This window comes from Sturnira hondurensis, unplaced genomic scaffold (assembly GCF_014824575.4).
Source record: "Sturnira hondurensis isolate 20B ecotype Veracruz unplaced genomic scaffold, ASM1482457v3 Scaffold0008897, whole genome shotgun sequence".
NCBI lineage: Eukaryota > Metazoa > Chordata > Mammalia > Chiroptera > Phyllostomidae > Sturnira > Sturnira hondurensis.
The window spans coordinates 2,194,555-2,221,867 of NW_028081528.1; the positions used below are offsets into that span (position 1 = coordinate 2,194,555).

At 38.9% G+C, this 27,313-nt stretch overlaps 1 protein-coding gene across 1 annotated transcript in view; it reads left to right on the forward strand.

The window, feature by feature from the left end:
* Positions 1-26,328, forward strand: part of LRRC72 (leucine rich repeat containing 72) — a 38,873-nt gene extending 12,545 nt beyond the window's left edge. Inside the window, exons 5-10 of the mRNA XM_037056247.1 lie at positions 9,973-10,054; positions 11,784-11,894; positions 20,989-21,078; positions 21,981-22,133; positions 25,107-25,134; positions 26,038-26,328. Of these exons, the coding sequence (XP_036912142.1) occupies positions 9,973-10,054; positions 11,784-11,894; positions 20,989-21,078; positions 21,981-22,133; positions 25,107-25,134; positions 26,038-26,203 (630 nt within the window). The 3' untranslated portion in view covers positions 26,204-26,328. The remainder of the gene's footprint in view (positions 1-9,972; positions 10,055-11,783; positions 11,895-20,988; positions 21,079-21,980; positions 22,134-25,106; positions 25,135-26,037) is intronic.
* The last annotated feature ends 985 nt before the right edge of the window (positions 26,329-27,313 follow it).

Sequence of the window (27,313 nt, forward strand, 5' to 3'; positions counted from 1 at the left end):
TTTCAACAACTTTCATTTTGCACGCTATAAATCCAGGCTTAACATTTCAAATTTAGACGTCTAAACACCAGCTGAGTAAAAAATTTATTTTTTGAGTTTTCAGCAGTAGGGTGCTTATCAAGCAGTAGTCCAGATTGACAGCATTGAATTTTTAAGCAGCCATGTTTATGAAAGAATTTCAATATCATATTGCATTTCAGTCTCTCTTTAACCAACTCAATTGAAAACAAAAATGCTGCTAGTATTAAGGGTTTGCATACATTCATAAGCTTGAAATAATTTCTGGGAGAACAAACACAAATATCTGTGAGACCCAGCCAGCTAACGACTGGAATGGAAAGTACATGCATCACTTAAGGGCATGCAAATTGGAAACTCTTAAACACTCTGCCAAAAATTATCCTGGGTCACAGTGTGCAACCTCTGATGAGAAAAAGATGGGAATCAGAAGGCATGGCAAAAGTGACTAATCTTTGTTGTTCACGTGCGCTCGGTGTAGTGTTCAGTGGTCAGTTTTGAAGGAAAGAACATGTACAAATGTTGGTGGTAGGTCTAAAGGAAGAGGTATAATTAGGGATTTGGTTGTGGGGGGTGGGGGGTGGGAGCTTTTTTTGCATTCTGGTAGTGAACACTGTCCCGCCTCCAACCAGTCATTGGTGACTGACAGATAATCAGTTTAGAAGAGGGGTTGGTGGGGAAAGGATGCAACAGGCAGGATTCACTTCTTGTACTTGGCTCTTTGTGTTTGATGAACTATTATTATCTCCAAAATCACCATCACTTAACTTTGTTCTTAAAAAAAAAACTTATTTAGTCCACATGACACTGGAAGGATAGCATACCCAAAGTAAGTTTTAAGTGGCTGTGACCTAAGTGAATACACTGTTGTGAGTTTTCCTATTGATCAGTAATTGACTGGTGGCTAAGTTACCTCACTAGTCAAACTCCATGAAACATTTAAATTCTGGTTCAAGATCTAAAACTAATGGGCATGTTAGCCATGGTAGTACTTCCTCAGAGGTCCCTTGTTTCCTGAATATTTTCTTGCTTTGATATGAAGCCAAGAATCATCCTACCAACTTGAGAATGAGTCCAGCATTTAGAGAAAAGCAGAACCCAGAGAATCCTCCAGGCACCAAAACCGAGGCTCTCACACTCTTGGGACTCCTTGATGTGTGACATAATAAATGCTCTAATGTGTGTACCAGTTTGAGTTGAGCTTAGAAGTTACTGGGAGCCAGGAGCACCCTATCTGATATGGCTTATCCTGTACTTGCATTTAGGCTAATGATAGAATATAACAATAAATATGATGGTGCCTCCTCTAGTGATAAAAATAGGAAGTGCAGAGGGAGTGGGTGTGCTCCTGGCGAGGACACTGCATTTGCAAACTGCCTGGAATGGAATGAGAGAAAGCAGTCATCTTGGGGGGCAATGATGTAGCCTGGTGTGTTTGGAGCCCTGCATACTAGAAGGGCGAGGACTTCTCCCTTTTGTTACCTAATGGATGATAACACTAAACCTTCCAGTCTGGACCCTGGAATAGCAAACAAAATAGGTACAGGTTGTTTCTAAGGGCCTTCAATGCCCCAGCTTTCCTAGGTTTATTCAAGTGACTCTGGTTCCTTCATTATGCTCTCTGAGGGCTGGTTTTCTCTTTATGCTGCGCAGATACTCACTAGTCCTGCTTCTCCTCCCTTTACAGATCACCTTTGTTCTAACCCCACCTGATACAATTAGCTGGAGGCAGCTGCATTTAGGCACATATTAACTGAGGCCTTCTAAGGACTTCCACTTCTCATCTTCTAGCAAGCCTGAGCGAGAGAATCTGCAGTTCACAGTTTATCTCTTTCAGTGTTTCAGGAGGAACTGAGTCTGCTTAGACAAGTGATATACGTGATTTGTCTTTTAAGCTACAATTAATTTGTGCGTTGGCTGGTTACCTCAAAACATATTTTACAGATATTTAATAATAAGCCTGTAATATTGGTACCCCAATGCTAGTATTCTTTTATTGCTGGAGGAACTAGCAGTGCTTTGGTAGTTTAATTTGTCTCAGATTAGAATAAGCATTTGATTAAAAAAAACAAAAACAAAAACAAGCACCTGTCCAAAATGGAATCTGAGTTTCTTCCATGTAGCAAAATTTTACCACTTTTACAAACTAAATTTAAATAAAAATACCTCTTTTGGCAAAGTTTATAAACTTCATCATCTAAACAGTTGAAATACTTATTTATCAGAACATTTCGCACAAGCCGTCTAGAGGAGGGTTAGATTAAAACACACAGAATTGTTTTAAGAAGGTCCTGAGCTCAGTCTTCTCTGCGGCGTCGTTTCTTTTAGCACATACTGAAAATCTGATAAATAGCAGACATTTTATGATGGAGAAAGGACTATTGGTGTACAAGATTAGCAAACCACCATTTGAAGATGGAAATACTTATATGTAACACGCTGTTTCAAATATTTGTAAAGAATTCCTTGATTGGCAGTACATGTTTTCAGTAGTTTCACAAGCTTTGTGTCATGGACTTTCAGTTGGTCCCTTCCATCAGGTATGGGTTGAGTAAATTTTATTTATTTATTTGTACATATTCGACCTTGTTCCAAAAGAATAATTTAGAGCAGCACAAGCCTTGTAATAGAGTGTAAAGGCTGTTACAGAATAAAACAAAGTAGCATGCATTCCATACAATTTGGGCTCTTGCGTGTTCCCGTTACCTCGGGGCCACATTAATTATATCCCTCGTGTCAACTTTGTTGAAAGAACCATATTTCGTCAAATATTTAAAACCTCAAAATGGTAAGTCAACATAAATAACCTAAATAAGACATCAGTGCATGGTTGTGAAATTCATAGGTATGCTATATATTTGGTTATGCTTTTAAAATGACTTATCCCAGAAATGGAACCTATTTTTGGAAAAGAGCATATGCAAAACATTTAGTAGCATGGAATAAAGAGAGGAAAACATGAGAATAAAAGTCTGTTTATACTAGCTAAAATAGTATTTTTTGTATTTTTAAAGTATAGATTATATTTAAGTACTGTACATATCTTAAACTAAGCTACACAAGAATGCATTTTTATTTATTGGATAGGTACCCCATAAAAATAAATTTGGGAATCTTGGAAGTATATTGCAATTTTTATTTTTTCTCCTATATAATTCAGTGTATATTATTAAAATTTTCCCCAACTAATACTTAGTTTTCTGTAAATTTAGGAAAAATGATTTCAATATCCAAACATATAATATGCCCTTTTTTGTGAAAATTTTTAACTTTATTTTTATTGTTGACACATTGCAAATGACCCCATTCCCCACCCCCACCAAACCCCCGCCCCCCTCTCTCTGGCTCTCCCCACACTGTTGTCTGTCTATGGGTTATGTATATATGTTCTCTGGGTAATATACCCTTTTATATAACACATAATTATAGAATTTTCCAGAATTTCATCATGTTGTTTAATCATTTATCTATAGGTCTTTGCCCCTAGGTTTTTAACCTTGGTACTACTGACTTGGAAATGGATGATTCTTGGTTGTGAGGGCTGTTCTGTGCATTTTTGTATATTTAGTAGCATCCCTGGCCTCTACCTACTACATACCAGAAAATTACCTCTCAGAAGTGACAATTTAAAATATTTCTAGACATTGTCAAATGCCTTCTGGGGGAAAATTGCCCCCCATTGAGAATCACTCAATTCCATAGCCATAATGACCTAAAGAAACCTAAGTCAAAGCATGGCATTCCTTTGCTCAAAACCTTCAACAGTTTACTGTTATCTCAGCCAGCTTCTTACTCCAACCCCACCAGGCTTTGCACAGCAGGCCCCTGATGACCTTTCTAACCTCATTCCCCACCTTCACTCCCTGGCTCACTGTGATCCAGCCTCACCAGACACTGTAGTGTCCCTGTCCTGTGCACTGATGAGTCCTCAAGTGCTCCTCCTACATATCCCAGTGACCCACGCCCACCCCTTCATCAACAGTTTGTTCAGTTAACCACCTCTGTGAGGTCTACTTTGACCAATCCACTTAAAATATAACAGTGTCTCCCTACTGGCACTCCAATATCCATGCTCCCTTCCCCATATCACTTCTCAACTGCTGCCATAGTATGTAATTTATTTATTGTCTCTTTCCCTGCTAGAAAAAAAAAAAGGTAGGGATTTTTATCTATTTCATTCACAGGTACCCCCTCAGAACTTAGCATAGTGTCTGCCACATAGTAGCAGTTCAACAAATATTTTAATGGAAAAATGAGTAAATAAAAATGCTAATATTTGGAGCCAAGTTGAACTTTTCTTTGCATATGTGGTACTAAGGTAATGGAAGTTCACTTAACAGAAGCATGCTTTGGCTGAGTTATGCAGAAAAATAATACATGGAAAAAACACTGGGTAGATCTTAGGTAGCTTAAGAATTAGGTGTAAAAATACTCTCCAGGTCAGAGTGGGCCATGGCCACAACCAGTCCAGAACTGGTTTCCACACTGTTGACTTGCCAGGCAACAGCAGAATCACTTCCATGTGCCAAGCCTTGAACTACAAAGATAGATTTGTAAAATGTCACATTAAATATAAATCCTATGGCAAGCCTTAGAATCTACAGTGCAGATTATTTTAAGGAATAATTATAATAACATCTTATTTTAACCATGGCTGGAGTATCAGGACAATCAGCATGTCCTCCAAGTCCTATTCCTAGATCTTTTTTTTAATTAACTTTATTGTGGTGACATTAGTTAATAGCATCATAGAGGTTTTGTGTGGATTCTAGCTAAATTGAAATGTCTGTTATGCCCTGTAAATTTTGCCTTGGAACTGTCTCACTTTCCCCCACTGCCGTTGCTCTACTCTGGGCCAGCATATATTCTTCGGAATCAGCATTTAACACCCTTCCTATTTGTCCCCTGCCATTAAACTGACTATCCCTTCTCAACTGTGTTCTTCCCTGCCATTTTCTTTTCTGAAACAAAATTAGGTAATAACACTCTTTTGCCCCCCAAATTTTAATGGCACCCCAAGATCCTTATGACCTGGCTTGCTTTCTTTCCACCTCACCCCCTCCACCCCTCCACTGCAGCAAACAGCGTGGCATTAAAGTACCAGTAACTGTGGTCCAAGGATGTTAATGTTCTTGGGAAAACTGTGATTCTTTAATTAAGATGAAACTCTTGCCTTCGTTAGTATTCTTCTTAAGTTAATGAGGAATGCAAGAGAAATTAAACCCTCAACTAGTTAGTAATGTTCTGTAAATGTAGGTTCAGGTAGGCAACTGGAGAAGGAGAGGGAAAAAAAATCATGGTTTCCATTGATATCCTTTTTCTATGGTGATGTCAGATGTGGCTATATTTTTTAATTTTTTATTGTATTTTTTTCCATTACAATTTAACCCCCTTATATCCCTCATCCCTCTACAATCACCATACTGTTGTCCATGAATCTTTTTCTTCTTTTTGCTTAGTCCCTCCACTTCCATTCTCCCCCTACTCACTAATTGTCATCTTTTCTCCTCTGAGTCTGTCTCTATGTTGCTTGTTAGTTCAGTTTGTTCGTTAGCCTCCACATATAAGTGAAATCATATGGTATTTGTCTTTCTCTGATTGGCTTATTTCACTTAGCATAATGTTCTCCAGGTTGATCCATGCAGTTGCAGAGTAAAATTTTCTTTTTCACAGCTGAGTAGTATTCCATTGTATAAATGTCCCATAGTTGTTTTATCTGCTCATCTGCCAATGGACACTGGGCTGCTTCCATATCTTGGTGATTGTAAATAGCACTGCAATGAACAGAGGGTGCTTACATTTTTTAAAGTTAGGGTTTCAGGTTTCTTCAGTTATATTCACAGAAGTGGGATCACTGGGTCAAAAGGCAGAGATCCACTTTTAAGTTTTTGAGATGTCTCCACATTGCTTTCCACAGTGACTGAATCAGTCTGCATTTTTACCAATAGCACAAAAGGGTCCCATTTTCTCCACATCCTTGACAGCTCTTGTTTGTTGGCTTGTTAATGATGGCCATTCTGATAGCTGTGAGGTGATATCTCGTTGTGGTTTTACTTTGCATTTCTCTGATGATTAGTGATGTTGAGCATCTTTTCATATGTCTATTGATCATCTGTAAGTCCTCTTTGGAGAACTGTCTGTTCAGGTCCTTTGCCCATTATTTAATTAGATTGGTGGTTTTTGGTCTCAAATTTTATAATTTCTTTATAAATTTTGGTTATTAACCCCTTATCAGATGTATTGGTGAATATGTTCTCACATTCTGAGGGTTGTCTGTTTATTATTTTGTTAATGTTTTCTTATGTGAAAATTTTTTAGTTTGTAGCCCCATCTGTTTATTTTTTTCTTTTGTTTCTCTTGCCTGGGGGGATATATCAGATAAAATATTGCTATGAGCACTGTCTGAGATTTTACTGCCTATGGCTTCTTCTAGGATTGTTTGGAACTGCTCTGCCTGGTTTCAGGAGTTGTAACCGCCCCCTATGGCTAAGGCTGAGTGAGTGACCTCTGGAATGTGAGCCACTAAGGAGACAAAGCTTGTCTCTGCTTCATCCCCAGCCCCCAATGCTTGGTCTGTTAGTCAGAGATGGGTAAGGTCTCTCAGAGTGGGGGCAACCTAAGCCAGACACAATCACTTGGGAGGCCATCATGCAAGGACTTGGGGGGCTGCAACAAAGAGGGAGTGATGGACCCTCACCCCCTGGCTATTCTAACAGAGCCTGAGTCCCAGTGTCCTCTGGGAGAAGCACTTCCTGGCTCTAATCCACTTAAGCCTAAAACCTGTGATGAGGGAGGTGGTGCAGCCCCTTGACAGCTAGAGCAGGATCCAGGGAAATAGGGCCTAAGAAAGAGTTCCTAAAAGTCCTGTGAAGCCCACTTTGCTAAGAGTGCTTTCATAAATATGATAAAGGTCCGAGCAGGAAATGAGTATGTCTCCCAAAATTTCTGCAACCCCCTTACCTGACAGACACTGACTCAGACTAAGCCCTCAGATTTCTTTGAAATGTTATCTACTGTCTGATCCTTGCTGCCTATATTCCTTTGTATTACAACCCAATAAAAGCCATTGAGGAAGGGGCTCTAGGCCTTTCTCCCCTGAGAGATTGGCCATCTCTCCTCCCCAAGCAGATCATGTCTTGGTAGTTTCACTTTCATCCGTGGCAGACAGGGGGACTTTGTGGGCAGAGTTGCCCCCACATAGGATTTTTATGGTTTTGGATCTAATATTGAAGTCTTTAATTCATTTTGAACTTATTCTTGTATGGGGTAAAATAAGGCAGTCTAGTTTCATTTTTCTGCATGTATCTGTCCAATTTTCCCAATACCATTTATTGAATAAACTATCTATAGTCCATTGCATGTGCTTGCTTCCTATGTTGAATATTAATTGGCCATTAAGTTATGAGTTTATTTCTGGGGTTTCTATTCTGTTCCATTGACCTACATATCTGTTTTAATGCCAGTACTATGCTGTTTTGATTACTATGCGTTTATAGTATTGTTTGATATCAGGTAGCATGATTCCTCCAACTTTGTTCTTTTTTCTCAGGATTGCTGTTGCTATATAAGGCCTTTTATGGTTCTGTATAAATTCTTGAAATATTTGTTCTAGTTCTGTGAAATATGACATTGGAATTTTGATAGGAATTGTGTTGAATTTATAGATTGCTTTGGGTAGTATGAACATTTTAATGATGTTAATTCTTCCTACCCATGAACACAGTATATGCTTCCACTTGGGTGGTTTTTTTTCTATCTTGTCTCCCAATTGTTTATTCAATATTCTGCTTCATCTAAGCTACTGTTCATTCTTTCCATTGTATTATTTATTTCCAATATTACATTCTTTATTTCTGACTGGTTTTTTATGGTTTCTATTTCTTTTTTCATACTATTGAATATCCTTATAATCATTGCTCTAAACTCTCTATCTGAAAAATTGCTTGCCTCCTATTTAGTTCTTCTGCAGGATTCTCTTGTTCTTTCATTTGGAGCCTGTTCTTTGACTTCTCATTTTGGCTGCCTCTGTGTTTGTTTCTATGTATTAGGTAGATCTGCAAAGACTCTGGTGCAAGCCTATGTGAGACACTGCCTATGACTGGCCCTGGGCACCCTGTTTGGAGCTATCAGTGATCCATAGCTTGTTGCTCCCTCTTCTGGCCCTGTTGGTTTGCAGAAAGGACCAGGCTGTGCACCAAAGACAGCTTTTACCAGCACTGGCCCAGGGGAGTGTCAGAGCTCCCAGAGGTGTGCCTTAGTAAACTTGATCACTGATATAGCCTCAAGTGGCCCTCAGCAGCCTGGCTTAAGCTCTACAGTGTGGGGCAGAGTGATTCCTGTGGGCAGGGCTATTGCTTCCCCTCAGGCTGATGCCACTTGGAGGGGAGTGCTCTGCCTGAGAAAGACAGACTCTGCAGTATGAGGAATGACTGAGCACAGGAATCCTGGCAGCTGTTCCTTCAGTTCTCTCCCCAGGGCCGCCAGCCCCAGACTCTGCTCACACAGCTCTAGTCCACTCTGCCCTCCCTCTGCTGGAGCCCAGGATAAGTGACTGCAAATGGCATTTTCTGCATCCCCAGCTGTCCCCTGCTGCTTTTCACAGCTGGGTGTTGTTATCTGGGTTCCTTTCCCAGCTCTGGTGCTGCAGACTGGGGAGCCCAGCTTGGGGTTTAGACCCCACACTTCTCAAGGGCAATCCCCAGCTGCCGAACTGTCCCTCTGGAACTTCAGCTGCTTCCTATGGGAGCCCAGCCAGCCCTCTTGTGCCTCCTTTGCACTCCCTACCAGTCATGTTGTGATGCAGTGGTTTCTTCTGTCTGCCCTTGGTTATAAGGCTTCTCTCCAGCAATGTGCAGTTGGTTGTTCAGGATGGTTTCTCTGCCATTTAGTTATAATTCCAGTTTGGTCCTGGGAGGAGGTTTGTGCAGCTTCCACTGACTCCTCTGCCATTTCGTATCTCTGGGTACAGCTGCACTTAGATCAGAGAGCAGTAAGGAGGACGGAAGGTAGTGAGGGCTGTCGGGAGGCTGGTAGGAAAAATAGAAAGGATTAGGAAGTCAACTGGGAACCGCTCCTCCTGGCCCTGAGTGGGTTCTCCTGGCGGGGGGAGCATGGCTCCTCTCACAACTTCACCGAGTTGTGAGGACGTTATTGCTATTCCTCCTGCATGGGTGCTGACGCAGTTTGAGGCAGGTGAATTTGTAACGTGATGAAATGAATAGCACACATGCCTTTTATAGATTCAAAATTTGTAAATGATGTAAACACTTAAAAAGTAAAGAAAAGTCATTTTTAAAAGTTTCCCCCCCAGAAGTCTTTTTGAGATATGAGAGGACATAGTAAAATGCCAATAAATCCTCACTAAATCGGTTAAGTTGGTGCCTTTCTATCTGGATCAGTCCCACGAAGGCCGAAAGAGTTCCAGTTAACTGTTAATAACAGTTCCCATGATAAGCTTTAATACATACAACATTAATTTATAATCTTGTGGATATATTTCTACAGAGAGAGTGCTAAGTGGTTGATTCATAATATGTGGTGGTGAATGAGTTGATGTGTGGAAGTCAGACCTAATGAGCCCATAAGGAGAAGATTTGTGTGAAATGGTGGAGCAAAAGGTGAAGGCCCTTTTGCCCTTTTCCCCTATGTTTACCCTATGTTTACCCTTTTCCCCTGTTTTACCCTTTTCCCCTATTACAGACTCTTGGTAAACCATGCAAGGGGGTTTGGTCACCGTGTGGTGAGATGGGTTTATATTAAGTTAGCAGGAAACATCCTTTTTACCACACTGTCCTCCAAGACAATCCAGATGTAAATTCATAGCCCACCCCAAAAGGTTACACATAATGAAAAGTAAAAGCAAACATCAAACTCTTCTGGTCTTATTATAATTTTTATAGGTATATGTATGTAATTATTGTAGAAAGCGAATTATTCTCCCACTCTCACTTTCAGCTACATGGAATAACATTTCTGACTAGAAACTACTGTCTGACAGAACTGTATCTAAACAATAATGCAATAATTGAAATAGAAGGTATGTCTACATTTTTCCTGTTGATTGCGTTTTCAATTAATAACAGTTAACTAGGTAATTAATAATGACATACAAAAATCTGTTTTAACATCTCTGTTGAAAATATGTGATGGAATCTATTGTTTTTGAATGTTCTTATGTATATTTCATTTTAAGAAATGTGCTTTTGATACAGTTTTAATGCAATCTCATCTTGTGTCATGATATTAAAAAATAAATGAATCAAAGGAGCCCATAATCACCGAGCCCTTATTATATGAAATGTTAAAGTGACTTATCTAAGAGAAAGAAGACGATCAAAAATACGAACACTGAAATGACAGCAAACTCACAACTATCAACAACTGAACCTAAAACAAAAACAAACTAAGCAGACAACTAGAACAGGAACAGAATCACAGAAATGGAGATCACATGGAGGGTTATCAGTAGGGAGGAGGAGGAGGAGGGAGAATGGGGGAAAGGTACAGGAGATAAGAACGTAAATAGACAGGGGGAGGTTAAGAATGGTATAAAAAATGGAGGAGCCAAAGAACTTATATGTACCACCTATGGACATGAACTAAAGGTGGGGGCAGTGCTCAGGATGCTGGCAGGGGGGTGGTACAGGGCAGAGGGGAATAAAAGGGAGAAATAAAAAGTGACTCTTCTTTTAGTAGCAATTTTGCTATTCTACTGCATAGTTGCATATAAACTAGATACTGTGGACACAAATTTAACAGTATTGGGGGACATTCATAAATGTAACAACTTTATAAGTAGTCTTAATGTTTTTACCGGCTATAATTTTTTTAAATATTTATTTAGTTTTAGAGAGAGGGGAAGGGAAAGAGAAAGAATAGGAGAGAAACATCATTGTGTGCTTGCCTGTCATGTGCCCCCTATTGGGGACCTGGCCTGCAACCCAGGCATGTGCCCTGACTAGGAATCGAACTGGTGACTCTTTGCTTCACAGGCCCATGTTCAATACACTGAGCTACACCAGCCAGGGCCTGGCTATAATATTTACCAGTCAAGTTCTTTCACTCTGAATTAATTTTACATATGTAAAAATCTCTAAACTGACAATTTCAAACTGTGTATAAAAGTACACTATGATCATGAAATATAAAGAGATATAAAACAAAACATTTTTTAATATTATGTATCATAGGATCAAAGTGTCATAATTTTAAGATCTACCATAATTTCATGTACCATGAAGAAAGAAATTTTTGCCAGTTAAACTGCAATGTGGGTATTACAAAGGCGCAACCCACTTTCACTTATGTTAAAAATGTGGGAATACTTTCAATGTAGAGTCAACAAAAATGATATTAATATTTGGCTTTGTATGGTGTAAAGAAAATTAGTTGAGCAATTTGAGGAGAGGTATTGAATTCAGTGAGTAATTGTTCCCGTTAGTTGGCATTGTAAGTTTAAGTAACATTGGCAAAACAGAACAAAGCAAAAAAGAATGAATAAAGTAACCCTTCTAAAATCAAACAAAAAATCATTGCTACAGGAAAAACTCCGTGAAACAATAACACTGAAAAGAAATGGACTCTATAGTCCCACATTATGCTCCATTAATTGAATTCTTATGCTTTCTTCTATTCTTAATGATCATTCACAATATTATTGGTAATTCTTCATTTCACCAACTGTAGTGTATTCTTTGCTTTTGTTTAGTTAGCATGTTTAGTCAGCATTAAAAAAAAGTTTAAAATCCTGTGAAAACTTCTTTTAGGCCTGCGTTTCTTGCCTTCGTTGCATATCCTGCTGCTGCACCACAATGAGTTAACGAACATCGATGCAACCGTGAAGGAGTTAAAGGGGATGCTGAATCTGAAGACCCTGAGTACTCATTTGCACTTTTACACGGCCATGGGTTAAAGTAGTAAAGCACAGGGCTTTATTTTTTTTTCATTTAAATTGGATCAATAACTAAAATACTTCGATATTTCTGAAAACAAGACTAGATCGATTCCTTTTGAAAAGAACAATAGGTAGAAAGAATTTTGTGGGATGATATAACATGCCGAATGAAAATGACAAAAGTGATGACGATGATTGATTTATGTTTAAATCTGTGGTTTTAGTTTAAGCTCAGAAGTAAGTTTCAGCAACTATGATATGATTCCATTTATATGACACACCCAGAACAGGCACATGTATCAAGAGAGCAATACTGAGAGGTAACTACGTTAAGTAGATCCGTCTTACCCCAGGGCTAGGGGTCAAGGGACTGGGGAGTACAGCTGACGAACAAGGGTTTCTTCTCGGGGTGATGAAAGTACTATAAAGTTGACTGCAGTGATGGTTGTCCAACTCTGTGAGTATACTAAAAACCATGAATTGTACACTTGAAGTGGATGAATCGTGTGGTATGTGAATTATAATAATGAAGCTGACACCAAAAAAAGTAAATTTTATTTATGTTTTTTTTCTTTTTTAAAGATTTTATTTATCTTTAGAAGGGAAGGAAAGGAGAGAAGGAGAGAAATATCAATGTATAGTTGCATCTCGTGTGTCCCCTGCTGGGAACTGGCCTGCAACCCAGGCATGTGCCCTGACTGGGAATCGAAATGCAGTTGTTTGGTTCGCAGGCCTGCACTCAATCCACTGAGCTACACCAGCCAGGGCTTATTTATGTTTTTAATTGGATAAACTATAAACTTTATTCATGAATAGTGAACCACACCCAACAAAGAACTGGCCTCAGTTTTGGAAGAAAGTATGAGATAGATTAGAAAAATAAATAATGCATGGTTCCTAACTCTCATTATAGGATTAAAGGGTGGATAAACCCGTACACGTACACAGTCTCAGTGCCAGACAAATGGCTCTAGGTGTGCTAAGGAAAAAGATACTTAGGTCAAAGAGCGGGTTATCAGTAGAGTTTGGAAACTTCTTTATACAATGTCATGAAGTGGATTTTTTCCTATCCATTTTGTATTCATTTCTCAGAATTGCCTGAGACAGTATTTTTATATGGGTAAACTGGTATTGATGCTGGAGGTTCTCATCAGGTCAATACATTGATAGTGATTACAGTTTTCATATATTTTCAATGTTAATCTGTCATATCTACTGAATTTTTTAAATTACTTTATTGTTGTTCAATTACAGTTGTCTGCATTACTCCCCACTGCTCCCCACCACCCCAGCCAATCCCACCTCCCTCCCTTGCTTCCACCACCCCCCCTTGGTTTTTGCCATGTGTCCTTTATAGTAGTTCCTGAAAACCCTTCTCCCCACTGTCCCCTCCCTGCTCCCCTCTGGCTATTGTTTGATTGTTCTTAATTTCAGTGTCTCTGGTTATATTTTGTTTGCTTTTTTCTTTTGTTGATTATGTTCCAGTTAAAGGTGAGATCATATAGTATTTGTCCCTCACCCCCTGGCTTATTTCACTCAGGATAATGCTCTCCAGTCCTATCCATGTTGTTGCAAAGGGTAGGAGCTTCTTTCTCTTTGCTGCATAGAATTTCATTGTATAAATGTACTGTAGTTTTTTGATCCATTCATTTACTGATGGGCACTTGGGTTGCTTCCCACACTTGTCTATTGTAAATTGTGCTGCTATGAACATTGGGGTACATAGTTCTTTTGAATTGGTGTTTCAGGATTCTTAGGGTATAATCCCAGCAGTGGGATCATTGGATCAAAAATCAATTCCATTTTTCACTTTCTGAGGACATTCCATACTGTTTCCACAGTGGCTGCACCTGTCTGCATCCCACCAACAATGCACTAGGGTTCCCTTTTCCCCACAACCTTGCCAGCACTTGTTGTTTGTTGATTTGTTAATGATGACCCTTCTCATCAGTGTGAAGGAACAACTGACAGTGACTAGAGGGGAGGTGGAAGAGGGAAAGCGGGAAAGCGGGAAAGGAGGAGAAGGGCCTAGTCGAGGAGCATGCATAAAGGACCCATGGTAATGGGCAACACGGTGGGGACGGACTGAGGGGGGAGAAATGGGAGGGAGGGTGGGCGGGGCAGAGGAGAGCAACAGGGGAAAATTGGGACAACTATTGAACAATATAAATAAATAAATATTATGGGAAAACGTTTGCATTTACTAAACTACTAATGGCATTTGTGCAGTATAGCAAATACAAATGGGTTTCTCTGAGCCTCATTTGCAATCACACATTAGATTCTGCTCATTAACTAGAATGAGAAATTCATGTATTTTAAAATGGTAAAGTGTTTGTCTGTTCAAGCTGTAAAACCATATGCAGTGCTCAAGTGTTATTATTATTCCACTTCAATTGCAAGTTCTTCAGAGAGTGAGAAAGTTGCCTGGAGGTAAACCTCTAACCCACTTCAGCAGGCACTCTCCACTGGCGCGGCATGTGTGAGGAGAGTTGCCAAGACACTGCCCCGGAGACACGCCTGGGAGCTTCAGGGAGGCCTAACACCAGCCGCAGAGTGTGAGGTTCTGGAAACTGGAATTCCTGACTCCCAGGCTAAGTCAGGAGGGCCCCCTCTCTTCTCTCCAGGCGGCCTACCTCTCCACTCCCCCTTTCTCCAGCTCCATTTTCCTCTAGCCTTCACATCTCCAAACTCTTTCTCTGCCAGGATCTACACTTGTCAAACACATCCTTCCTGGCTGATGGCATTCACTAACCTTCTGCCCCCTGCCTTTTTTCCCAGCACACAGGGGGAAAAACACCACCACCACCACCAAAATACTTGACACTTTCCTGCTTCTAAACTTCTGGTCTCCACATTTCAAATTTTCTGTTTCATTAGCTTTACTATTGGAAAGTATACTTAGACTCCTACATTCCATAATTTTTAAGACTTCTTAGCAGAGCTGTAAGGATTACCATTGGATATGGCGGGTGCCCATTTCAATAGAGGGTCTTTATTTTCTACAGAAAATAAATAAATGCTCTTAAGCATTTCTACCAGTTCTCATTGGGCCATAGTCCATTGCTGAAGGCAAACAGCCAGGGAGTGGAGGGGGAAGCTGAGAGGCCAGGGCGGGACCATGATCTCAGTGGTCTCTTCATTTGGGCTTCTTTACCTGAAATGTCTTTCAAGGTGGGACCATAAAATAGAACAATCCCCTAATCAAAAGAGCCAGCTGGGTCTTTCACTGCTGTTTGTTCTGAAGAAGAGAATATTCTCTGTGGAAGCAACTTTGCCAGCAAGTTCCCCCATGTGCCACGGATGAAAGTGAAACTACCAACACATGATCTGCTTGGGGAGGAGAGGTGGCCAATCTCTCAGAGGAGAAAGGCCTAGAGCCCCTTCCTCAACAGCTTTTATTGGGTTGTAATACACAGGAATACAGGTGGTAAGGATCAAATGGTAGATAACATTTCAAAGAAATCTGAGGGCTTAGTCTGAGTCAGTGTCTATCAGGAAAGGGGGTTGCAGAAATTTTGGGAGCCATACTCATTTCCTGCTCGGACCCTTATCATATAAATGAAAGCACTTTTAGCAAAGCAGGCTTCACAGGACTTTTAGGAACTCTTTCTTAGGCCCTATTACCCCAGATCCCACTCTAGCTGTCAAGGGGCTGCACCACCTCCCTCATCATAGGTTTTAGGGTTAAGTGGATTAGAGCCAGGAAGTGCTTCTCCCAGACAGAAATGAGGACTCAGGCTATGTCAGAATAGCCAGGGGGTGAGGGTCCATCACTCCCTCTTTGTTGCAGCCCCCCCAAGTCCTTCCATGATGGCCTCCCAAGTGATCATGTCTGGTTTCGGTTGCCCCGTATCCATCTCTGACTAACAGACCAAGCATCAGGGGCAGAGGGTAAAGCAGAGACAAGCTTTGTCTCCTTAGTGGCTCTAATTCCAGAGGTCACTCAGCCTTAGCCATAGGGGACAGTTACAACTCCTGAAACCAGTCAGAGCGGTTTCCAACAATTCTGACCACTCTTCTCTGTTCATGCCCTGGTTTAGCGGTATGCAGTGGCCCACAAATTTTGTTAAAATAAGATACTGAGATTTCAGGAGGTGCTGACCTTACTAAGTAACCTTGAACCAGAACCTTAATGTCTGATCATTCATGTCTGCACTTCCTTCCACAGTCTGTTCTGTATAAATGGGCACACAATATAACTAACTGTAGCTTCTCTATATAATTTTCCCATGTATCAGAATGGATATATTGGCACATTATTAATTACATCAACTTTCTTCAATGGTGGTCGTAAAAACATTCAGGTTCATTTAAATTATGACTTTAAATATTGCTTTAAAAGTTTAAATAAATTAACTGAAGCCAATTTAGATGACTATTTTTTTTCTTCTGTTTCAATACTAAGTAGATTCACACGTGTGACTCATGTAAGTCAAGTGTGTGTAGTATGGTAGTAGAGACATTTTGATATATTTTTTGGTGAATGTAAATTGCTCAGACTCAGAATCCCAAATTAAGATAAGCAAGACAGTGCTGGCGCCACTGAGGTGTACTCTGTAAGTAGCCTAGAGGGAAGGTGGATTAAATAGTATTAACCTATTAAAAGTGAAAGTGTAAGCAATTGTGCTTCATAGTTTCTAAAGGAATGTACCCCATACATCATTGGAAGGCTTTCAGAACTTTCAGACACAGGAAACCGGTTTCATATCTTAAAGACTTAATTTATGGTAATTTTAGTAGCATCAATCCAAAACTCATAAATCTCAAATGTAAAATGCTTAATAGTATAGGAGAAAAAAAGAGTTAAAAATAAGATTGCTTCCTTCTAAATTATTTTTAAGTATATTTTATTGGCTATGCTATTACAGTTGTCCCATTTTTCCCTCCCCTTTACCCCCCTCTGTGCTGCACCCTCCCTTTCACTAGCATTCCCCACCTTAGTTCATGTCCATGGGTCTAAATTTAAGTTCATTGGCTTCTACATATTCTGTACTATTCTTAACGTCCCCCTGTCTATTTCGTACCTACCATTTATGCTCCTTATTCCCTGTACCTTCTCCCCCATTCTCCCCTCTCCCCCTCCCCACTGATAACCCTCCATGTGATCTTCATTCCTGTGATTCTGTTCCTGTTAGACCAAGATTTTAGTTTGTTTTTGCTTTTTTTTTAGGTTCAGTTTTTGATAGTTGTGAGTCATTTTACTGTTCATATTTTTATCTTTTTCTTAGATAAGTCACTTTAACATTTCATATAATAAGGGCTTGGTGATGATGAACTCCTTACACTTTGTCTTATCTGAGAAGCACTTTGTCTGCCCTTCCATTCATTCTAAATGAAAGCTTTGCTGGATAGAGTAATGTTGGATGGAGGTCCTTGCCTTTCATGACTTTGAATACTTCTTTCCAGCCCCTTCTTGCCTGTAAGGTTTCTTTTGAGAATTCAGCTGATAATCTTATGGGAACTCCGTTGTAAGTAACCATCTCCTTTTCTCTTGCCGCTTCTAAGATTCTCTCCTTATCTTTAATCTTGGGTAATATAATTAGGATATGCTTTGGTGTGTTCCTCTTTAGGTCCAACTTCTTTGGGAGTCTCTGAGCTTCCTAGACTTCCTGAAAGTCTATTTCCTTTGCCAGGTTAGGGAAGTTCTCCTTCATTATTTTTTCAACTAAGTTTTCAATTTCTTGCTCTTCCTCTTCTCCTTCTGGCACCCATCTGAGTCAGATGTTGGAACATTGTAAAGATGTCCCAGAGTTTCCCAAGCCTCTCATCATTTTGAATTCTTGTTTCTTCATTCTGTTCTGATTGAATGTTTATTTCTTCCTACTAGTCCAAATAATTGATATGAGTCCCTATTTCCTTCTCATCACTGATGGTTCCCTGTACATTTCTCTTTATTTCACTTTGCATAGGCTTCACTTCTTCCTCTACTTTGCAACCATACTCAATGAATTCTGTGAACATCCTGATTACCAATATTTTGAACTCTGCATCTGATAGGTTGGCTATTTCTTCATTGCTTAGTTCTACTTTTGGAGTTTTGATATATTTGATCTATTTTTGATCTATTTTGAGGCCATATTTTTGTGTGTGTCCATGCACCTGTTACATAGTAAGGGGCAGAGCCTTAGGTATTCTCCAGGGTGGGGCAACCCACATGGCTGCATTGTGGCACTGTATGTGCAGGAGTGGCCAGAGGGGGAACAATGCCACTCCCTTGGCTCTCTGCCACTTTCAGTCACTTCCCCCACTGCCCATAAACAAATTTGGCCCTTCTGATGCTGATCCAGGGAGGGGGGTGGATGTGTATACTCTAGTACCCCATGGGTCTCTCCAACAAACTCTCCTATGAGACTGGGAGTTTCTCCTGCTGCCACAACCCCCACGGATTTTTATAGCCAGAGGTTTTGAGGCCTTATGTCCCACACTGGAACCCTGGATTGCATGGTCTGTCTTACTCCCCAGTTTTTCCTCCTGGTTTATCCACATGCAAGTATGGCTCCCCCAGCAGCTGCCTTGCTCATCCAGTCCCCCAGGTGCCACCTTGCTTTGAGTCCTCCTCACCCCAGCTGCCCATCTTCGCCCCTTCTACTGGTCTGGATGAATGTTTCTTCTTTAACTCCTTGGTGGTTGGACTTCCATACAGTTTGATTTTATGGCAGTTCTGGTTGTTTTTTTCTTTTTTAAGTGTGTGGTTGTATTTCTTTTGGTTGTGCAAAGAGACAAAGTATATCTGCCTATGCTTCTATCTTGCCTGGGCTGGTTCCTTCTAAAATTTAAGAGCTAAGGAAAAAGTGAATAATGATAAAGATTAAATGCCTTTCAAATTATTTAATTTTGTTTATTTTTAAGTTAATTTAGGCAAGTGGTGAGCACAGTTTTCAGACTTGCTGTCACTTAGATTTTACTTTACAACGAGATGAATGTTGAACTATAATAAGCACAATGGCTTTTTAGGATTGAAACATATTCTTCATAACTAATGTAATAGCAGTCAACCCAAATCTGGAGCTAGACTTTATTTTTTACTCACATAAAGACATTATTAAACACTAGAAGAAAAAGCCAAGAAAAGAAATTATATAGTGATGTTCTGAGAGGGAAAAGAGACTATCAAGGGCATGCCAAGAAGCGTCACTGAAAGCTGTTGGCACGTTTTCCGTTAACATTGCATGTGGAGGCAGACTCTGGTCTCACCTGCTGTAATGAATGATAGGGTTGTGAGGTTTCAGCTGTGACTCTCCAAGACAGGAACCAGAGCAGACTTTGGCACAAAAGAATATGTGACTTTTTCTCCCTCCCAAACTCTCCTGAAAAACAGTTGTGTTTTTCTTTTATATCCTTGAAGGTTGTCCTTTACTCTTCTCTCCCTGGCTCAAACTACAATGCGTGATCCTTCTGGATCTTTTTAAATCTGTCCTCACTACTGGCTTAATATACATCCTTTTATTCCCTGTCCTGTAGTCACACTTATTTACCATTTCAGATGCCTCCTCTTTTAAAATTAAAATTCAAACCAGCTTTGCCCTCACTTAAGACATCTTGAAAACTATGCATTTCATTTTTCCTCTCATTAACCCCAAATGCATACACATTTTCTTTCTGTTAGCTTTTTTTTGTTGTTGCTCCTGGCTCTACATTTTCTTTTATCTCTTTCCTCAGTCAAAACTTGTGTTTGGGATGCACCAGACATCTTCATTGCCTTCTTTAAGTCCCTGTAAAACTCATGTTTTCCACAAAGAATAGCTACATATAATGATTTTATTCAGAAAAGTTTGTGTTTATACAAGAAATATTAGAACATTTTATTACCTACAGAGGAAACAACTAGATGATTAACTTTTTCAGTTTTTATCTAAATATTTTGTTGTTGTTTAAGCATATTCTCTACCCCTAGGTTGCCAACTGTTTTTTATAAATGTTAATCAGTTTTTTTGGGGGGCAGCTTCTAATTCTTAATACTTTCATGATTTTATCAAGCCTATTTGTATTTTATAAATTGCCAAATGCTACAGCAGTACTGTTAAATTTGACATGTGCATTGAAAGAGCCTCATTGCTGCAAGAGTAACGCAGTTGTATAATAGCTGGAGCTCTTTCTGCTACTGCCATCTAGTGGTCCTCACTAGATATATTTTCCAGAAGTATTTTCAAGAAATTGCATGTAGGCCAAGTCCAATAGCTAAAGATATCCAACTGGAAATCATAAAGGTTTTATTTCATATTGTATTGAAAAACAAAACCCTGTTTAATATTACCTAAAGAATACTAGAGAAAATACTTTACCTTTTCCATGAAAATAAAACCCTCACAACTTCTAGTTGAAGACTAAAAAATGTCTCACATGCTGATGCCTAAGGGATGGGACGCCAAAAGTGTCAGGACCTCTTCTACACCCACATGCCCCTCACCTCCAGCCACCGTGTTAGCCAGCGTGGTGCCTTAGGCATCCCAGCACCTGTGCACAGAAAATCTGAGCCTCATGCACCTGGCCACAGGTAGGCAAGGTGCCACATCTGTTCCTGCTCAAGTTCGGCTTCCGCTGAGTTCTGAAGGTGCTGTTGCCATTTACGCATTCTGAACTAGGTGCAGTGGTATAAAATGGAGAAAGGAATCTGTACTGGGACAGTGCATTGCCTCTCTGCCCATCTCTACATGGATATCGTGTGACCTTTGAGATCGGGAGAAGAGAACCAAATGAACACACAGTTTGATAAACAACTGCAGCAAGACCCCCAGAGAGCTGATACCTAGTTTTGCTAATTAACTTGCGGACATGTTAAGTTTTCCTCATTTGTGGCAGATTTTGGTCAATGATATGTCGCTAGCATGTAGCACAGTTCTTAGGAGACTCTGAGCACTTAAAATATTTGTTGAACGAATGCACTTGACAGGCAAGGAGAGTGAGCGCTGCTCTGAATGAGTAGAGGTTTGCTGAGGCTGTTGGCTTGGTCTGTGGAGCAGAGCTTTCCCTGTCCTTACGTTTCCCATGGATCCTGCAGTTTTCCATATTGTGTCAAGTGATCAATGAAACTGATTTTGAAGCCTGACCTCTTAGTTTGGATTCTTTCTTTGCAGGTCTCTACCAAAACCCCTTTTGCCAATATAACCTCTATCGTTTGTATATCATCTACCATCTTCCGGGAGTGGAGTTGCTTGACCGAAACCGTAAGGACACTTTTTCTTGCAGAGAAATATTTGAGAGGCAGTCTTATAATTCAGTGGTTTAAAAAGGTTGAACATCTTTGAAAATAATGTTTGTGTAAATGAAAGTTTTAAACTTGTTATTGAAATGTTTGCTGTCTGAAATTTGCCCTGCTTTAGGAATGTATGCCTCTTGACCACTGTCTTGAAAGGTCATCTAATTGAGTGGGAGACAGTCTCCACATTCTGATTTAGACACTAATGTGCTGAATGCCAAAATCATTTACCCCCTGGTGCCTTGGTTTCTTACTTCACAAATGTGAGAATTGGACTAAATCTCTTAAGGTTGATTTCAGTTCCAAAAAGCATAGTCTTTGAAATTATGTAAATACGTATTAAAAATGTAGAGTCAATGATAACTTCTTTACAAATATATATCTTTAGACATTGTAGATAAACTAGTATGTCAGATTCATGTAAGCTACAAAAACAGTGCATTATATTTTATATTTTTGAGGTCTGTTTTATTATCCATCTATCTACTTACCTTTCGATATCTAAGTTTGAACATTCTTAATTATTGAGTGCCTTCTTAATGAGGATATATCAAAATCTTATGTTTATGCCACCTCTTCCTCACAGCCTTGAGGGCATTAGTTGTGATTTCAGTCACCCATGGTAATGTGTTAGAAAGAGCCTGGGAGACATTAGGATGTCCCATGCCTGTGACCTGAGGGGCATATATTGGGCACTTGTAAGGTTATGGGAATAACTGTGATAGCGCTTCACAAATTAGTCTGGACAGGGTGTTCACATATACCACGAATCAGATAAGTATATTTTTTAAGATGTTCAATTCTCTTTTGAATTACTCTGCCTATCTATTTATAGTGCTATGTAATAACATTACTTTTTGCATTTATCAGAAGTTACAGAAAAAGAAAGAAGATCAATGATTACGATTTTTAACCATAAAAAGGCTCATATTGTTCAATCAATAGCATTCAGAGGAAAAATAGATGCCTCATGGGATCCTAAATCACCATTTAAGCAAAAACCATCCCAGAGAGTCCCTTCAGGTATTTTGGAAAAAGAAAAAATGAAATTATAGTTTCTCAAACTTCTGAGTAATTTAATAATAACTGCAATTTGTAATAAGCTAAGTACCTATACAGTGAAATAAATATCCTCTAATTTTATTAGTCAAATTAAAGTAATATGCAATTCTCATCTCCATTTATATATATTAAATTAAATGAGGTAATGTGATAATAGTGAGATATTACATTGAAGTCTACCCTGGTATTTAGTATAGTGTAAAGGGATCAGTAAATAAGCTACAGTTGTTATCATACCAACATCACTGGACAGTTTCACCAATTAAGACTCTAAGTTCTTGATAATATGGAAAACATATTCAGAAGAAATAAAGATCATCTACAATTTCTCCACCCAGAAATAAGCACTGTGAATATTTTGGTCATTATATGCAACTATAAGTTAAACATATTCACATGTCTCATTAATTGAAATTATTTTGAAATTATTTTCTTTTATGCCATAGAAATCCAGCCTCAGTGGCTTAAAAATAGAGGTTTATGTTTCTCACATAGTAAAGAAGTACAAAGGTAGGGTTCCAGGGTTAGTGTAAAGTTCGTTGACGTCATTACTGTTGAAGACTACACATCTCTTTTGTTCCACTGTTCTTAGTGTGTTTTGTGGCTATAAGGTGGTAGCTGCACCATCAGGCGTCACAAAGAGGGATTTAAAAAGATACAAAAGCCTTTTCCTTGTGACACTGTGCAAACATACAGTTGAAAATAAAAATACATCCTAGAACAGATTTTCTGGAAATGAAAGGAAAAATATTAAATTGAAAAATACTTTTAAAGAAATTACCCAGAATGCAAAATAGGGAAAGCAAGATACGGAAAATATGAATTAGCTATTGCCATAAGGAGATATTAGAGCGATAAGGTTCAGTGCAGGTTTAGTAATCCGGAAGGGAAAAAAATAGAGAAATTGGGCAGCAGATGATGTTTGAAGTAGTAACAGCTGGGAATTTTCAAAATTTGGTAAATGCTATAAATCCTTAGATTCACCAGACAAAATCAATCCAAAGACATAAAAGACTGATAACAACAAAAATCCACACCAAAGGCAAAATGGTTTTAAAGTAGTTAGGAAATATAAATTTACCTGCAAAAGAATAATTTATAGATTCACAACAAACTTCCCAACTGCAGTTATGGAAGTCAGAAAACGGTGGTCTAATATCTTTAAAATGCTAAGGAAAAGGAAAAGTCAGCCAAGAATTTTACAACCAGCTAAACTATTATTCAAGACAGAGCAAGAGAAAAAAATTACAGCAAAATCAGGACTTTTTCTTAACTTTTCATTGTAAAATTTTTCTGACACAGAAGAAGTTGAAAGAATAATAAACACCTCTATATGCCCGTGTATATTTGATAATAATGTTCTGCCATATTCACCACCCTTCACTGAGATGTTGCCTTATTTAAACTGGAAAACATGAAAGTATTGCTGAACCATTTAATTTTTCGGTAGCAGACATCATGAAACTTCCCTCCTAAATAATTTGGCCTGTAAATTTAAAAATGACATTCTCCTATAAAGCCACAGTGCCATTATCACACCCAAGAAAAATAACATTTATATTATTGAATATGTAATTCATGCTCAAATTTTCCCAGTTACTCCAAGATGGCTTCCATAGCTACTTTTTCAAACCAGAACCCAGTCAAGATTCGTAATTTCATTTGGCTGTTACAGTTCTTTAATCTCTTTTAGTTTAGAATAGATTCTCAAACTATTCCCATGACTTTCTGAAGAGCCCAGGCCAGGTATAATAATGTGGAATTTGTATGATTGTCTTAGACAGTGTCATATAACATGTTCCTTATTCTGGGATGTCCCATGGAATAGAAGCAATGCCTGGAGGGCTTGTTCTGGGTGCAGAAGAGCCCAGTGAAGAGCAGTGGTCCTCAGAGGGTGACCCCCAAACCAGCAGCAGCACTCATATATATTTGTCACAAATACAAGTTCTCGCCCCAAAGGAGATATACTAAATTAGACACTTGAGGGCCAGACCCAGAAAGTTGTGTTTTAGCAAGACTTTCACGTGATCTTTGCATATTTGAACCAGAAAACCACTAGTGTAGAGGCAAGAGCACAAGCTTTGAGATCAGATTCCTCTGGGTTTGAACACCATCTCTGTTAGTAAGTAAAAGTTTTATTTTGGACATTAATTTGCTTCAACTCTCCAATCTGTGGGAGACTTGAGTCGGCCACTTGTGAAGGGAAGGATGCCATCAGCTCCTCTCTCTTAAGGCCAAGGCTGAGTGCTCCCTGCTGCTTACGGATTAGCAAGAGCTCACACTCAGGGCTTTGGTGGCCCAACAGGTGCTTCTGCATTCCTCCTCCAGTCTGGCACCAGGCCTCCTGAAGAGGAATAAACACGGCAATGATGGTCTCTGCGAGATATCTTAAGAAATCCAAGCTTGGAGGACTAGCCTTTGAGCTCCAAAGCTAGGGAAGATGTAGATTCTTGTGATCTAGGATTTGTTTATTCCAGTGCTTTGAAGCTTATGCCAAGAATCCAAATGGTTTAAACTACTTCTTGTATTTCTCCTCATTTGGTCTATTATTCCATTTATAGCTACATGTGCCTGCCTTTTAAAAAAAAAGTCAGTTTCTGAACGAGACTCAGTATCTCAACTATAAAAATTCCAATGTGGATTTCATCGGTAATCAAATTGATTAAGCATTCTGTTCTGAGCATTTTCATATGTGTATTGTATTTGAAGATCTGCCTCAAAATCTAAAACAAACCTAAGGTACTATATCTAAGAGAAAATTTCAGTTTGGGGTTTGGTATCAAGACTTTTTTCATGGATCGAACGATTCATCTAAACACATGCTCAAAACCCAGAAAGCTTTGCTCTAGACTGTTCCTTCACAGCTTGTCTCATCGTTTTAAAATGCTACATCAACATTTGAAAGATACTAATTTAAAAATGTATTTTTTTTAGATTTTGCATTTGCGAATAATGTAGACAAGTAAGTGATTTTTTAACTTTACACTTATTATCAAATTATTTCATAATTGCACTGAGCCCCTAAATTATTTTCATTTCCCAAAGTAGGCTGTAATGACTTATAAAAATGAGTAACTCTTCAATAGAGAGAAAAAAATTGCTATGTCTTTTTGTGATAAATGAGTTCAAGTTACTTATTCATTTTTGACACATTTAAATTTTAATATTATTATAACCTAAAAAAGTAAAAGTGTGACTTGATGCATTAAAAAATTAAGAGTTATTAGCTACCACAAATGAGGGTCTTCATCTTGCTTGTTTGCTGTTCCTGTAAATACGCCCAGTGAGAGCGATTTTTATCATTTTAGATGCACTGGAATTTACATTTTCAAAAGCAAATACTTCATTAAACTATGAAAAACATTTCAAGTTCATGAATATGGATGAATTGAAAAACCATTACTCTCTTTTAATTTTGAATTTAGGAATGGTTTTTAGAGCCAGTGTTGAAAAATGTCATCCCCAAGCACATTTACAGAAAATATGAGCATGAGCCTTGAGATCATGACATAATGTAGAAAATAACTCCACGATGAGTGTATGTAAGATCCTAATGCGAATATGAGATCTAGAAATATTTTAATCATTTCATTTAACACCGGTTTTAATACATGAAGGTATAAATATGTGAGACCTAGACTGTAATAGCTGACCCCAAATTTAGTCAAAAACTCTATCATTAAGAAAACACTCTAGATGATGAAAATAGAATTACTTCTCCTGAAAGTCATTTGTCAGTAGAGTCCAAAATTTGTGAGTGGTACTCTACTATCAATCTCATAGAAAAATGTGGCATTGCTACATCTAAATTAAAAATTAATTTTGGTCTAATTTATTTTTTCTGACACAATTGCCCTTTTTGCAGAACTGTGTTTGACAACCCAGAAGATGCTGTATTTGTCAGGTCCATGAAGAGATCAGTGATGGCTTTTACCTCTCTGAACTGGGACACAGTTCCAACACGAGAGGAAAGATACCTTGAAGAGAAAGGCACAGAACCGGCTCAAATGCTCACGATTACACTGAGATAACCCCTGGTAGTTCTAGGAATCTTAGTGGTTTTCAGTTGTATATTAAACTTCCCTGTGGTTTAGCAAGTTGTTTATTTGTTATGATATTATTTGAAACATTTCAATATAAACAGAAATATCAATAATGAAAAATAATTTCTACTTTTTTAAACTTCATCTGAGGACATTTTTAAAAATATATTTTATTGATTATGCCATTACAGTTGTCCCATTCCCCCCTTCACTCCCCTCCACCCTGCACACCCCTCCCCCACCATTCCCCCCTTTGTTCATGGCCATGTGTCACAAGTTCTTTAGATTCTGTATTTCCCATAGCATTCCTGCCTTCCCCCCTGTCTATTTTCTACCTACTGTCTATGCTACTTATTCTCTGTACCTTCTCCCCACTTCTCCTCCTCCCACTCCCCTATTGCTAACCCTCCATGTGATCTCCATTTCTATGTTTCCACTCCCAATCTGTCCTCTTAGTTTGCTTTTGTTTTAGGTGTGGTTGTTAATAACTGTGAGTTTGCTGTCCTTTCACTGTTTATATTTTTTATCTTATTTTTCTTAGATAAGTCCCTTTAACATTTCATATAATAAGGGCTTGGTGATGATGAACTCCTTGAATTTGACCTTATCTGAGAAGCACTTTATCTGCCCTTCCATTCTAAATGAAAGCTTTGCTGGATAGAGCAATCTTGGATGTAGGTCTTTGGATTTCATGACTTGGAATACTCTTTCCAGCCCCTTCTTGCCCGTAAGGTCTCTTTTGAGAAATCCGCTGACAGTCTGATGGGAACTCCTTTGTATGTGACTGTCCCCTTATCTCTTGCTGCTTCTAGAATTCTCTCCTTCATTTGAATCTTGGCTAATATAATTATGATGTGCCTTGGTGTGTTCCTTCTTGGATCAGACTTCTTTGGGACTCTGAGCTTCCTGGATTTCCTGGAAGTCTATTTCCTTTGCCAGACTGGGGAAGTTCTCCTTTATTATTAGTTCAAATAAGTTTTCCACCTGTGGCTGTTCCTCTTCCCTTTCTGGTACCCCTATAATTCGGATGTTGGAACGTTTAAAGATGTCCTAGAGGTTCCTAAGCCTCTCATTTTTTTTGAATTCTCGTTTCTTCCT